The 14,526-nt window shown below is 41.2% G+C and overlaps 1 protein-coding gene across 3 annotated transcripts in view; it reads left to right on the forward strand.

The window, feature by feature from the left end:
- Positions 1-14,526, forward strand: part of LOC308411947 (B-cell receptor CD22-like) — an 89,794-nt gene that overhangs the window by 850 nt on the left and 74,418 nt on the right. Inside the window, exons 1-4 of one of the 3 annotated variants that reach the window (XR_013974502.1) lie at positions 80-219; positions 533-622; positions 1,704-1,802; positions 2,727-3,221. The exons of 1 other annotated variant lie outside the window; for it this stretch is intronic. Coding sequence is in view for 1 of the 2 variants with exons in the window: in XM_080906012.1 (XP_080762138.1) it covers positions 533-622; positions 1,704-1,802; positions 2,727-2,731 (194 nt within the window). In the remaining variant the exon portion in view is untranslated. Of the gene's footprint in view, positions 1-79; positions 220-532; positions 623-1,703; positions 1,803-2,726; positions 3,222-14,526 lie in introns of those variants that run through there. One more of the 3 variants, XM_080906012.1, reaches the window with a different exon arrangement.

Genomic DNA, 14,526 nt, shown 5'->3' on the forward strand with positions numbered 1-14,526 from the left:
CAATATCCTTGCTTGTTATTATATTCATATTTTTTTCATGTAGATGTTGTGTTATTGCATCTAATAAAAGTTGCCATAACAACAGTCATAAAAAAAAAAGAATTTAAATAACTTCAGCAGATCAAAGCGAAACTGAAGAAGATGACAACACAGACGATGTCATATACAGTGAAATCACATTATCCCAACGACCAACACAAACCTCCAAAGAAAACAGAGGTAATATTTTCAGGGTTTTTCAGGTGGTTGTTCAGTTATTCAGCACATTTTACTTCATGGTCATGAAGTAAAATGTTTGCCATTTAAGACACCCTGATGTGTTTAAATAGTTTAAAACATGGTCTGTCTGCAGATTTATTTGAGCTACTTTTAGGCTTAACTAATATCTTACACTCACTCAACAATCTGATTTTTTGTGTTTTTTAAGTTCTGCATGTTAAACCACAGCAGCCGTTTCCTGTCGCTGACTGCAGATCACCATAGACTTTTTAGAGTAAATAATTTTAATGTTAAATATTGACTATGTCAACAGATAAAGGCACGACTGACATCGCAGACGATATCACATACAGTGAAATGAAAATATCACATCGTCGGCAACAACCAATCAAACAAAGCGGAGGTAAATTTTTGCTTGTTTTCAGTAACTCGGGGTGATGGTGGCTGTAGCCGAAAACATCACTGTGTTTGCTGTGATGCATTGTTGAATATGTTTCCTGTTCCGGCTGCTGAAGCAGGAAACATATGGCATGCTTGTTGTCAGTGTAACAAAGGTAAAGAATTTATAGAGCTACCTCAAATTTTAAAGTAATTCTACAGTGACCAGGTTTTATGGTCAGATGAGGATATTCTCACATTATATTACAAATGAATAATTTAGTTGTCTTCTGTGGTCTTTCGGTGCTTTTAGATATTGCTGAGAAGGCCAGATATTTCCTTCTTTTTAGTAATGTACCAGACTTTCCACTCTAAAAACTTTGGTTTCCTGTTCATCCTGATGATGGTTCATTTCTTCATCAACATCTCTCTTGACCTTATATTGAGAGTTCCAGTGAACAGCTGCAAACACTAGATGTTTTACCTGCTTGATGCACAAAAAGTATTTGTATCCATCCTTCCATCCATTTTATTGTAGTTGTAGAAAAGCAGAGGTGTACGCAAACATACACTTCCCTCCTTTTTTCTGGGTAAGCAGGTTCTTAGACACATTCCTCCAACTCTCATAGGAGGTGCCCATTAGTCAGATGCCTATCTAACTATTTATCTATTAGTTTAACACGTAAAAAGTGACAGACTGAATTATATAAAATGTCTACATTTTTGACCTCATTAAAGTTACTCATGTAAAACCACAGCAGCAGCTTCCTGTTGCTGACTCCAGTTAACTGCATTCTGACTGAGACATTTCACCGCAGTCTGTCATGGGTTGGCTGACAGTAGTGTTCATGAGAAAATTTTTGCTTTGTGCTCTGTGGTGCAGTGCACCAGCTTACATCAAAAGAAGATAGCATCAAAGATATCCATCTTCCTTTACACAGAGATACCTACCAGTTCTTTCTGATTGATTGTTGTTTTAAAGAAAAGGTATTGAGAAGTGGTGGGAAAAACCCTCTGAAAGGATGCCCCAGTTTCGAAAATGTGTCACTTAAAAATCTGCTTCCACATGGAGTGGAATAATTTTTTTTTTTTAAATACTCTTGCAGTTGTGCCTCGAGAAAGTGACCCAGCTGTGGTCTACTCAACAGTGAGAACTAAAGATGGCAAATATGGACAAATAGGTGTCAGACCAAAGAAGACCACAGGTAAAGCTGCTCTTTATTTTAACGTTGAACAAAGAAAAAGATATCTTAAAGAATATCCTTCATAACAGAAACAGAACTAAAATCTCAAAGTTTTCCATTTAGATTTAGTCCCTAAACGTCTCTTGTTCCCGCGGTGGATGGATATAAACACGAACAAAGTTTGAAATAATTAGTTAAGTTGATTTGCCAAGTAATACAGTATGAGACAAAAGCTTGGACTTCACACTGTTTTTTTCTACCCTTTGATCTGTGTGATATCATTAAATTGAGATATGCCTAATGTGGAATCTCAGGCAAAACTGCCCATCCAGCTGCTGTTCAGACCGTTTGTTTTTGAAGAGTAGCCATAAACCTTGAAAGAGTTATGCTAAATCGTTTAGTTTCAGGCTGAGGATTAACTCAGTTGCACAAAGCCCAGTATAACATAACAAGTGTCTTATTTTTTTAGCTATAAGTAAAAATAAAATAAAAAGGAGTATCTATGTCTGTCCTCCTCAGTGGAAACCATTATTAGACTTCACCAAGTTTACAATCAAAATGTGGAAAAACTGGACCAAAATTTTGAGAATCAACAAAAAAGAAAAATGTGTTTCAGTTCCCTTAGTACACGTCCTTGTAGTATATCATGGGAATCGTGTACACCCTTGTACTTCCGCATGAACCTGCTGTTAGTGAACGAGATGTGAAAGAGACAAGCTAAATTATACACTGTACAACGAAACAGCCAGAAAACATCTACTGGAGTTTTTTTTGGTTTTTTTGCAAATGCAGGTTGGTTCCCAGTGCAGTCAGTTTTCACTTGTCTGAACTGGGACTGTGTGATGCAGGGGAGTTGAAGATGAAAGTTTTGATTAAACCACAGAGCTTGTATTCATGTTTCCTGTTTTTTGAACTGTGTGTTTTTGTGTTCACACCTTAAACCAGAATGAGATGTGATCGACTCTTCAGTCCACCAATCCAACCACTGACATCCAGCTTCTGGTCTCTATATTGTCAGCTCTCCACCTCAGAGGAGACCACATTCACTCGTTGATACAGATGTATGTTTTATGTCTTTTTATGACTGAATAAGACCCAAAAGTCACACCCTTTTTAACAGGGATTTTAAAAGAGGTTTTTTTCTGTAATATACGTGACAATTATTTAAATATGGTAAATGGCCTGTATTTATATAGCGCCTTACTAGTCCCTAAGGACCCCAAAGTGCTTTACATATCCAGTCATCCACCCATTCACACACACATTGGTGATGGCAGCTACATTGTAGCCACAGCCACCCTGGGGCGCACTGACAGAGGCGAGGCTGCCGGACACTGGCGCCACCGGGCCCTCTGACCACCACCAGTAGGCAACGGGTGAAGTGTCTTGCCCAAGGACACAACGACAGAGACTGTCCAAACCAGGGCTCGAACCAGCAACCTTCCGATTACAAGACGAACTCCCAACTCTTGAGCCACGATCGCCCCGATAGGCTCATATGATTTATGTCCTTAGTAACTTTTGTGTTATTTATATTTTATTTATGTTTGTTGTATTTTAGGATGGATCAATAAACTTTTGATTTTACTTGCGTTTCACACGTGGTTCTGTGGGTTGCATAAAGGTCACACATGGAAAATTTGATTTGTTACAGTCTGCATGTGGTTAACCGATAGTGCAGAAAACGATGAAAATTAAACCACAAGTGCAGACTAAAAACAGCAGGAGCATTTTTCAGTGGCTGTAGGATGCACAGAAAAGCATCACTACAGGATGTGTGCATGTGTGTGTGTTTGAAACTAAAGAATTTGATCTTTTTTCATTTCCGCACTCAATGAGAAACCAGTTGGCAGCAGATGGTGTGGCAAAAAATGTTCCATTTTTCATTGAATAACTCTTGACTTTTTACAGCAAACATGCAGAAACCCATTTATTGCTATTTTTTTTATTATTTCATTTATTGATTATGATGAAAATAGAGAGTTGAAGTGTTTCAGTGTCTGATTAACTACAAACTTATGAGCATCTCAGGCAGACTGGATCACACCACCTGAAGCTGATTAGAGCTCCATATGTTAAACATCTCTGTGAAGAACAAAATGGCCACAATTCATATTTAAAGTCTTCTGGGACTTAGTGATAATTCCATCTGGGTGTTTCAGATGACTAACAAAAGATTTTGCTAATCATGTTCACAAGATGCAAATCTAAATTAGGGTATTTTTCTAGATATTGTACAATATGACAGAAATTTTCACTACTGCAGTAATGATCTGTATGTTAAGTATCTGGTGTGTGCATATTTTAGGATCTCAAACATTTAGTATACAGATGACATCTGTCAAATATCTAGTTTTGGGGCTTTAATATACATAATCTCAAAACTGGATATTTCAAAGATAAAGTTAGTATGCAAAGAGATCTGAGAACAGCTCTTCGGTGGATTAAATATTTGGATCTTGCATGTGTACTTTACTCATCTACTCATGGGGGCCTTTTGAATTGCCAAGACCAATGACCAATTTGCCATCGGTGACCCTACCTGGGTGCAAAAGCCGCCCTTACAACACAGCCTATGGGATCCCTAGAGTTTTTTTTTACTGGACTTCTGTGCAACTTTACAGTTTGTCCATAACAAACACCATGTTTGAAAATAAGGGTGTCTATAAGTGCACATGGCACCAGGACACCCTATGTCACAGGACAATGATTGATCTTGTAATCCTGCCAGACCTGCAGCAACACACTCAGACAAAAACTGGTTCACCCGAAAGACAAAACGCCAAAACACAGACTTAACAATGTGGTGTATGCTGTACAGTGCAGCGAGGAATGCCCAGACCTCTACATTGGAGAGACCAAACAGCCACTTCACAAGCGCATGGCACAACACAGGACAAGACTCAGCAGTCCATCTGCATCTTAAGGATAAAGGTCACTCTTTCGAGGATGCCAATGTTCACATTTTGGACAGAGAGGACAGATGGTTTGAAAGAGGAGTGAAAGAAGCCATCTATGTCCACTGTGAGCGACCATCTTTGAACAGAGGCGGGGGTTTACGACACCAACTCTCTGCCATCTATAATCCAGTTTTGAGTTCCCTCCCCAGACGCCTTAACGCCCACTCACATCCTGGGCCATCTGACCTCAGGAATTTGCATGATAAGGTGGGGCCAGGTTTCACAATGAACTCACCCGAAACTCTGGCTGATTGGGACCCACACCCAGTTTCCCACCTTGGCTCAGGCGATTAGAGGATCATCAGGGGGTCCTTTTGTCCCTCTGTGGGGGGTCACTCCCACTAGGTTTATATCTGGGACTCTCCACCATTTGACCTTAGAACTGAAGAAGCTTCTCGGATGAGAGGTGAAACGTCTTCAAGTAACTTAAAGAAGTCCAGACGCTTTTCTTTGCAAGCTCCTTTGACTACGATGACCTGGATGACTGAGAACCTTCACAGACATATTTAAGGATCTACTTAATCCCACTGGCATTTAGGAAGCAGAGTCTGGGGACGAGGGGGATATCTCGCCTATCACTGGGTGTGAGGTCACTGAGGCATGAGGCAGTCAACAACTCATGAGGCTTGATATAAGGAATGAGAGAACCGACAGCTGTTATTTTAATCAGCCTGTCTCAGTTGTTTTAACTCTTAAGTATCACAAAGTAATGTGGTAACATCTGGACTGACGAGTTTACTGTCAGCATTTTAATCGCTAGTTTAAAGGCTGTAGGCTGCAGCTGTTGCTCTAACACTATAAATGTAACAGGACTCGGTCCTGGTTCTAATATTCTGAGCTGCTTCCAGCTTTATTTGTGAAGAGCACAGCAGCTTACAAAACACGTCGCTAGCTCGTACAGCTGTGACGTACAATTTTCATAAGCTAAGATGACCTTAAAATAATGGGGCTACGTGCGGTGATGCTAGCGTTAGCCATGTTAGCACGTTACCTTCAACAGGTGGTCAGACTGAGTAAACAGGCACTCAGAGGTTGAGCTCTCCATTTCACTGCAGGGTCCCTTCATTCTTCACATATCCTGAGGCTGAATGACCTTTGTACAAGCAGACATGCTTCTTAGCAGGCTATGAACACAAATGGTAGCATAGAAAAATCCAGGCAGCCAGCCTGTGTCTGTCCAACCAATCAGAGAGCTCCTTACATCTTACGGTGTGGCTAATTTTCCTTGCAGCAGGATTTTTTAAATGAGGAGTGGAATTGCCATTTTAAATGTCAGAAATAAATATTTGATTTTTGAAACCATTAACTTGTCTTGGAATTTGAAAATTTGTTCTTCTTCCCAACTTCTCTTTCCTTATTCTTTTCCCCCATCCCCTGGTCTTTTCTGTTCTGATTGTAATAACTTAAAATAATAACAACAACAAATTCAAATTAAAATCTAATAAACAATGACAATCAAGTGGACCAGTATAGCAAAAGCCATAATGCTCCACTTGGGAAAGCAAATCTGTTGTGCATTTTTCTTGGCCTTCAGAAAATAATTCTTATTGCCACACAAACGGACAGGACAGGCAAATTAAATAAATAAATACATCTTTAAATAAAACACAACCATTTAATGAAAAAATGCGCATTTTGAGTGTGCTATTTATTTATTTATGTTACCCTATGGAGGCAATATTGATGGTTGGCTTTTCTGTCTGTAGTGGTTATTTATTAAACCATCCACCTTTTAAGGCTTTTCTAAACATCGGGGTTATCAATATTTTGTCGCCCACACCACACAGAATTCTTTTAACCAGGTCACAGTTTAACAGTTTTTAACGTTCGAGTGAAATTCTGAACAACAACCAACCGGTTTATTCACTGTAACCAACCGTGTCAGCTGAGTGTGACAGAAAACAAAACAGCATGTGACAAAGAGCAGCTGGTTTGAAGCACACGGTGCTTGTAAATCCATCCGACAAGCCACAGCACGTTTCAGAAGCTGCTCAGCATTTTAACAAAAGGAGTGTCTGAGTTGGAGTAACTGGTTATGATAAGGTCACAAATGGTCAAATATCAGCAATACTTCCTAGTTCATAATTTTTAATTATTTAATTCACACATCACTGTGTGGCGTTAATACACACTATGTCATTTTCCCAGCTTTCCACTGATTCTAGAATTAATCATTTCTATGTAAAAACAGTTTTTGGTTTGTTTGTGTTTTAAATAGAAGCTTAGCGATTACTCGAGCCACACCATTACTATTACAGCCTACTAGATTTATCCAGTGTCATGTTTCAGTCTCACCTCATGGTGGCAGTGATGTCTTACTTTTATCTATTCATGGAGTCAATTAATCAAACTTAAGAATCAGATTCTTTATTGTCATTGTGTTTTAAGAACAAAAATTGTATGCAGCCTGATGAGAAAACCCAAACACTCTTTTAGTCTCAGGATGTACAGTCTCTTTCATTACTACTCTGAACACTTTTGTGTGATTCATGCAAAGTTTTGTTTGTTTCTTTGTTTGTTTTTCAGTAGGATGTGATTTCAAATGTAACTTTTCAACAAGCACAACAAATGACAGCAAACACCAAAACTGGTTCTGCCCATTTCACAAACATTGCATTTTAATTTAGTGTTTAAAGCAGATGTTAAGGGGACGGCTGTGGAGTGTGTGAGCAGCTTCAAGTTCCTGGGAGTCCACATCTCCGAGGATCTCACCTGGACGACCAACTGCTCCAAGCTGGTCAAGAAGGCTCACCAGCGCCTCTTCTTCTTGAGGACTCTGAAGAAGAACCACCTGTCCTCAGACATCCTGGTGAACTTCTATCGTTGCACCATCGAGAGCATCCTGACCAACTGTATAACAGTCTGGTACGGGAACTGCTCTGCCTCGGACCGGTAGGCGTTGCAGAGGGTCGTGAAAACTGCCCAGCGCATCGCCGGAGCACCACTTCCTGCCATAAAAGACATCTACAGGAAGCAGTGTCTGAAAAGGGCTGGGAAAATCATCAAAGACCTCAGTCACCCATCACATGGACTCTTCACCCTCCTGCCCTCTGGGAGGCGCCACAGGAGCCTCCGGACTAAGACCACCAGGTACCGGAACAGCTTCTTCCCCACAGCTGTCAGACTCCTGAACTCTGCCTCCTGACATCTGACCCACGTTAAACTCATGAACTGAACATACACACACCCACAATGGACAACTGTACCCTCAAACACACAATAATAACATGGACTGAACCACCACTCACAACCACCAGCACTTTATATAGCCTCTGTAGGAATTATCCACATATCTCACTTATCTTAACTGCACTACTGTATAGCTCTGTGTAAATAATCATTCTGTACATACGATAATTTTTTATCCTACAACTGTTTACAACTTGCACAGTTCCCATTTCTGTATAACTGTATATCTCGGATTTCTGTAAAGTTATTTCATATTCTGTATAGTTTTTCATATTTATATCCTGTTCATAGCCTGTACATAGCTTGTACTCACTACAGCCTGTACATACCTATAGTTATAGAATATTCACAACATACTTCATACCATGTACATTATAACATACCATAATAGACCCATTTCTGTAATATATTTACATATCTATATTATTGCTAATATTTATTGCAATATATCTATATCACTAAAGCACTTCTGGATGGATGCAAACTGCATTTCGTTGCCCTGTACCTGTGCATGTGCAATGACAATAAAGTTGAATTCTATTCTAATTTTAATCTTAGTTATTCCTCTGCTCTATTTCATACTGTCAATACTGTCACATCATTCATTTTTAGCTGATCAATAGTTCCTGAACACCATCAGGCAGATGAATGACTGTCTATAACGCAGAGTTTCATCTACACTCTGTGTTTACAGTGTTTATTTTATCTATACTGTAACTGCAGATCAGTTTTTGTGGTTCAAACCTTAGAGAACACGTTTGATCTTACAAACAGCTTCTGAACCTGGAGATAAAACAAAGACTCATTTTGCTGCTGTAACAAACATGACACTGCATCCATGTGTAATCAGAATAAACAACCAATAAATATATTTACTGCTCATATCAGTGGGATATGTTTTGCTTGAAAGGGTTTAATTCAGAAATTGAATATTTTTTTTGGTTTTTTATGTCTGTTTGCAACATGAATCCTGGATGTCCCACATACATTATGGTAGAAATGTAAAAAATTAAACCGACATCAATCGCTAAGCTAGCAGCTAAAAATATCAAAAACACACATTGATCCCAATACTGTACTTATTGTACAGTAAATTCATGACCTGATATCAAACAATGTTTCCCCCCTTTAAACAAAACTGTCTGTTGGATGATCTGGATCATTAACTTCATTCATTGTCTTTGCTGGTGATTAAAACTGTTCTGAGCTTACCCCAAATTATTTTTGACAGGTTGTAGGAGCCAGTCCTCACCTCAAATCTGGCTCAATGTGATTGAGAGCTGCCGTGACTTAGCAAATGAAGTGTGACAAAGTCAGGTGAGTCAGTCACTGCTGAAATTCAGGCCATTCTAGATTTACCTGTGCTTCACATCAGACGTGAGCTCACCCATTTCCTTAGAGTGGCTGGTTACTATGGTGGCTCCTGTAAAAGCATAGTGCAGACAGAGTTGATTCTCTTATTACTCTCACTAATGTATCAATGGTGTCAAAGTGCATTCCAGTCTGTAACAATCAGTTAAAGCACAGCACCACTGTGCTTGGAGGCCTCGGTGCAGCACTTTGAAGCGTGTGCTGGCTCCTGATCATTATTCACAGATTAATCTTCTTTTTCTAAACCCAAAATGCATAATTCCTCATTATCCAAACGGCTGATAGTGCCATGCTGTTTTCAGTTACTGGTACTGATTATGACCAAGTGTATTGGTAGCACATTTAACTGAAAATTACTGATTAGAGTGGTTAGTCTGATTATTTGGGTTGGGGACTCTGTTATGTACGATTGTAGTAGATCAAACAACCAATGAGAGCAGCAGCAACAAGTGCAGTACAAATTGACAATAAGTCCACGGTCTCTGAATCCTCCTGTCTGACCTGCAGGTGAGAAACAGGTGTGAGGTGTCAGGTAGGTGATGAGTGAAGAACAGAACAGAATCCATTTCCTCTTCAAAGTGCTGTCAGACATTATCTACTGCACTCTGATCACATCACTCAGACCAGCTGCTTTCTACAGCTTTCTACAGGTGGCGATCGTGGCTCAAGAGTTCGTCTTGTAATCGGAAGGTTGCCGGTTCGAGCCCCGGCTCCGACAGTCTCAGTCGTTGTGTCCTTGGGCAAGACACTGGTGGTCAGAGGGCCCGGTGGCGCCAGTGTCCGGCAGCCTCGCCTCTGTCAGTGCGTCCCAGGGTGGCTGTGGCTACAATGTAGCTTGCCATCACCAATGTGTGTGTGTGAATGGGTGGATGATTGTGTATAATGTGAAGCACTTTGGGGTCCTTAGGACCAAGTAAAGCGCTATACAAATAAAGTCTCATCAACAATTTCCAGATTTTTGGGATTTTAATGGCATTAAGTAGGTAGGAATATTTGATTTCATCATTGGCGAGACACCAGAGCACATTTCTAAAAAGTTAAGCACTCATTTTTAAAGGACAGATTAGAAATATTTTTGCTTGGCAGATGCTGATGTTAACTGTCTCGTAATTGTTGCACTTAAAACTGTGGGTCTCTGCATGCTACCGTTTCTATAGCTGGAGAAGCATAATCAAAGCATCTTTCCATTGTCTGAATTCACTTACTCTGAGAGTGGAAGTCAATAACTACACATAGCTGGTACAACTAAGCCAGTACGTGTTTACATGTTGACACTATCTTTTTAATCTAAAAGTGCCATTTCATGAATCATATGACTTTTTTTCCACAGACATCATCAAAATCTATTAAGGACATATTTTATTTACAGTATATTTTAAATAAAATGCAGATTCTCTGCCTCTGATCAGGAGATGGTCATCTTCAACGTTGTTAATGTGGGACATTAAACTTCAATCTTTGAATGGATCCAATATACAGTTTCAAAGCTCTAATGAGTTAAATTAGAAAAAAACAGCGGGCGGGCGCACAGAGCTTGGAACAAAAAGCCCTGTTTAGCAGGGACTGGATAACTGCCTCCACGTCACTGCCAGCTGAGCTAAGTAACACAAACACATCCTGGCTGTGCTCAGCTTCCTTCATACTATAACTCTGACCCGTATATATCACACACAGACAAACAGTCAAACCTCACCTGCAGAGACAAACACGAAGAATCCGACAAACAGCAAAGTCAGGCAGAGTTTATCCGTTACAGCAGACATTTCAGTCCTTTGATCTTCTAAAGATATTAGTTATAAAAGGCTGAGTCCGTATTTTCGGGGAATAACACAACCTGAGTTTAGTGCTCAAATTTAAGGCATAACTGTGCGACCAGATTTAATTTTCAACCGCAACTTCAAACAGTAGTGATGTGTTGGTCCCCTAGAGCCGTATCTTTGAAGTGAACGACGCGAGCCGGAGCTGTGTGTTTTTTTTCTTTCTCTCACCCTCTCTTTCGCTCTTTTTCCCCGCTTCACTCCGCATGCCAGCCTTGTGCTTTGCACTGGGAAGAGGTGGGAGGGGCGGTAGTTACACTTGCAGTAGCACAGGAACAGAGTGGGAGGGAGAGAGAGAGAAGGAGAGCCAGGGACAACAACGTCACATTAGAAAGGTGTAGTAATCATCCACAACTATTTTCAGTTGCGGATACTTGCATGCTGTCATTTATGCATTTAAACCTTCGCAATCTGTATTTATTCTGTTGCATCTCAGTATCTGTGAATAAAAGAGTTTATAAATACAAAGAACAAAAGAGACGTGAATATAAATTAGGCCTAACCTGTCAGTCAGATAATAACATGTTTTTTTGTGCAGATCTCAGTTTGTGCAGGCTGTGATGATGTAGCTGATCTTCACTGGTCTTTTGAGGAGGATTTGACCAGTAAGATATAAGCAGCTGTTTCATGAGCTGTGTGGCTGATTTCTAACTTTTGGAACTATAAATTTAAAGGTCGAATTCACTGACCGAATCTAAATATGATGGTTGCTTCACCTGATGTGATCTATTAACATTGCAAATGCAACCAGCATAGTGCATCACTGTAAAGCTCACCACACTACTACAAACTAACCAGTTCAATCTGCTAATTTCTATTCAACTGTTTAACAGTCCTAGAGGATGTTCATGCAAAGTTTGAGTGACACAGAATTAGTGTGCTTCAGTTTCTTTCAGTACACAATTCAACAAACTGCATTAATGTGGATGGGTGGATGTGGGTCAGCATTCCTCCTGTAGTCCACGATGAGCTCCTTGGTCTTCTCGGTGTTAAGCAGCAGGTTGTTTGTGTCGCACCACTCAGCCAGACGATCCACCTCCTCCCTGTAGGCGGAGGTGTCATCTGCACCTCCGCAATCACCGTGGTGTCATCTGCAAACTTAATGATGGTGTTGGAACCATCAGCAGGTCTGCAGTCGTGGGTGAAGAGGGAGTAGAGGAAAGGGCTCATCACACAGCCTTGTGGTACACCGGTGTTCATTGTGATGGTAGATGAGCAGTGGTTATCCAGCCGGACATGTTGGGGGCGGTTGGTCAGGAAGTCCAGTAACCATTTGCAGATGAGGGAACTGATGCCCAGGTCTGTCAGTTTCCTGATGAGTTGTGAGGGGTGGATTGTATTGAATGCTGAACTGAAGTCTATAAACAGCATTCTGGCGTAGGTGTTGTTGTTGTCCAGGTGTGAGAGGACAGAGTGCAGTGCGATGGAGACTGCATCCAGCGTGGGGGGGAGACAGGATTTGAAGTGTGCTAGGACCAGTCGCTCTAAGCACTTAGTGATGATGGAGGTGAGTGCTACTGGGCGGTAATCATTGAGGCAAGATGGGTTGGAGTTTTTGGGTATCGGGACGATGGAGGTGGATTTGAAGCAGGCCGGTACCACAGCGTGGGCCAAGGACAGATTGAATATGTCTGTGAGCACTCCTGCAAGCTCCCCAGAACACGCTCTGAGAACACGCCCGGGGATGCCATCAGGACCTGCAGCCTTGTGGACATTGATCCTGCTCAGCACCGCTCCTACATCGGTGGGGGAGAGAGTCAGAGGTTGGTGGTCTGGCGTCACGTCTGCTTTGGTTGTGGTTGTGGGGTTCCCTCGCTCAAAACGAGCATAAAAGTTGTTGAGCTCGTTGAGGAAGGAGACATCAGAGGATGCGGGGGAGGGTTTGGTGGTCCTGTAGTCTGTAATGGTCTGGAGTCCTTGCCACATGCGTCGGGGGTTGGAGTTGGAGAAGTGTTCTTCTACCTTCTTTTTGTAATGGAGTTTGGCTTTTTTGATGCCCTTCTTTAGATTAGCCCTGGCTGTACTGTAGGCGTGTGCGTCTCCTGACCTAAAGGCGGTGTTGCGGGCCTTCAGGAGGAGGCAAACATCCCAGTTCATCCAAGGCTTCTGGTTGGGGTACATGGTGATCCGTTTCTGGGTGGTTACACTGTCTTTGGTTTCGGAGATGTCATCCAGTACAGATGAGGCGTACTGGTCCAATGTGGGGGAGGGGTGTGGCTTTGTAGGCTCCAGCCAGGTTGGAATACACATGGTCTAAAGTCTTGTCTCCTCTGGTGTGGCAGGAGACATGTTGGTGGAATCTGGGGAGGACTGTCTTTAAATTGGTGTGGTTGAAGTCGCCAGCAACAATAGGGCTTTGGAGCGTGATGTCACGGGGGGTGGGCGTGGAAAGGATTTTGGCCCGATCCGCCATTTTGGGGGTCTAGCGCAAGTGAAAAGGGAGCGAAGTCACACACAACAGCCATGGTTCTTATTTGCTGTGTGGTCGGCTGCAATGTTCGATCGCATGACCGGCAAGAGAATAAGCTTGAAAAGGGTTTATCTTTTCATTCTTTCCCAACCTGGAAGCAACATGAGGCAGCTCGTGTATTGATGTTACCAAACGAAGGCGTCCAGCCTGGATAGCAGCTGTGAGACGAGCTGATGTGTAGTTCTCTTCCATCTCCAGATATCTGTTGGTGCTCCAGACATTTTCATTCCGGTAAGTTCTAAATATGTTCATATCACTCTTTATAGCCTATTAGTTTTATTTTCTATGCGCTCTGAGGTCATAACAAATTAGAACAAACATCCTACTGAGTGATTTTGCAGAACTACCTTCTATCTATAGAGATGCTAATTATTTGGCATTATTGCAGCAAACCAGCCTATGAAATGGATGAAACATGATGACTGGGTTCCAGTGCTACACAAGGGACCTGCTGCAAACATACCACCATGCCAATCAGATTACTTCTTCCATGTGAGGGTGAAGAGGTGACCCTCCTGGATAAGATGGTGAAGGTTTGCTGCGTTTTGGTGAACAGTGTGATAATAAAACCAGGGAAAAATGAAACCTGCTCCTGTTAAATATTCTTAAGTATTGTCCTGTTAAAATTGCTGTATTTTTTCAAAAGATACAGTAAATAATGTTAGTAGTGGGTGATGTCATGTAAACACTCATGATTTTGTGTAAACATTTTGTCATTTGTAAACTATAAATGACATGGATTCTACATTGTAACTGATGTGATGCTCTATAAGGTGGTTTCAATAAAATAAAAAAAAGAGGCAAAAATTAGTTTGTTTCTTTATTCAACTTTTGAACAGTGGTACTCAGTCAGTATATATTCAGTAAATGCAAATTATTTACATGGCAGTGCACTACAGGCATAAATCTAGACCCCTAGATAAAACATTATGGGTCAT

This window comes from Rhamphochromis sp. 'chilingali' (genome assembly GCF_963969265.1).
Source record: "Rhamphochromis sp. 'chilingali' genome assembly, chromosome: 1".
Taxonomy (NCBI): Eukaryota; Metazoa; Chordata; class Actinopteri; order Cichliformes; family Cichlidae; genus Rhamphochromis; species Rhamphochromis sp. 'chilingali'.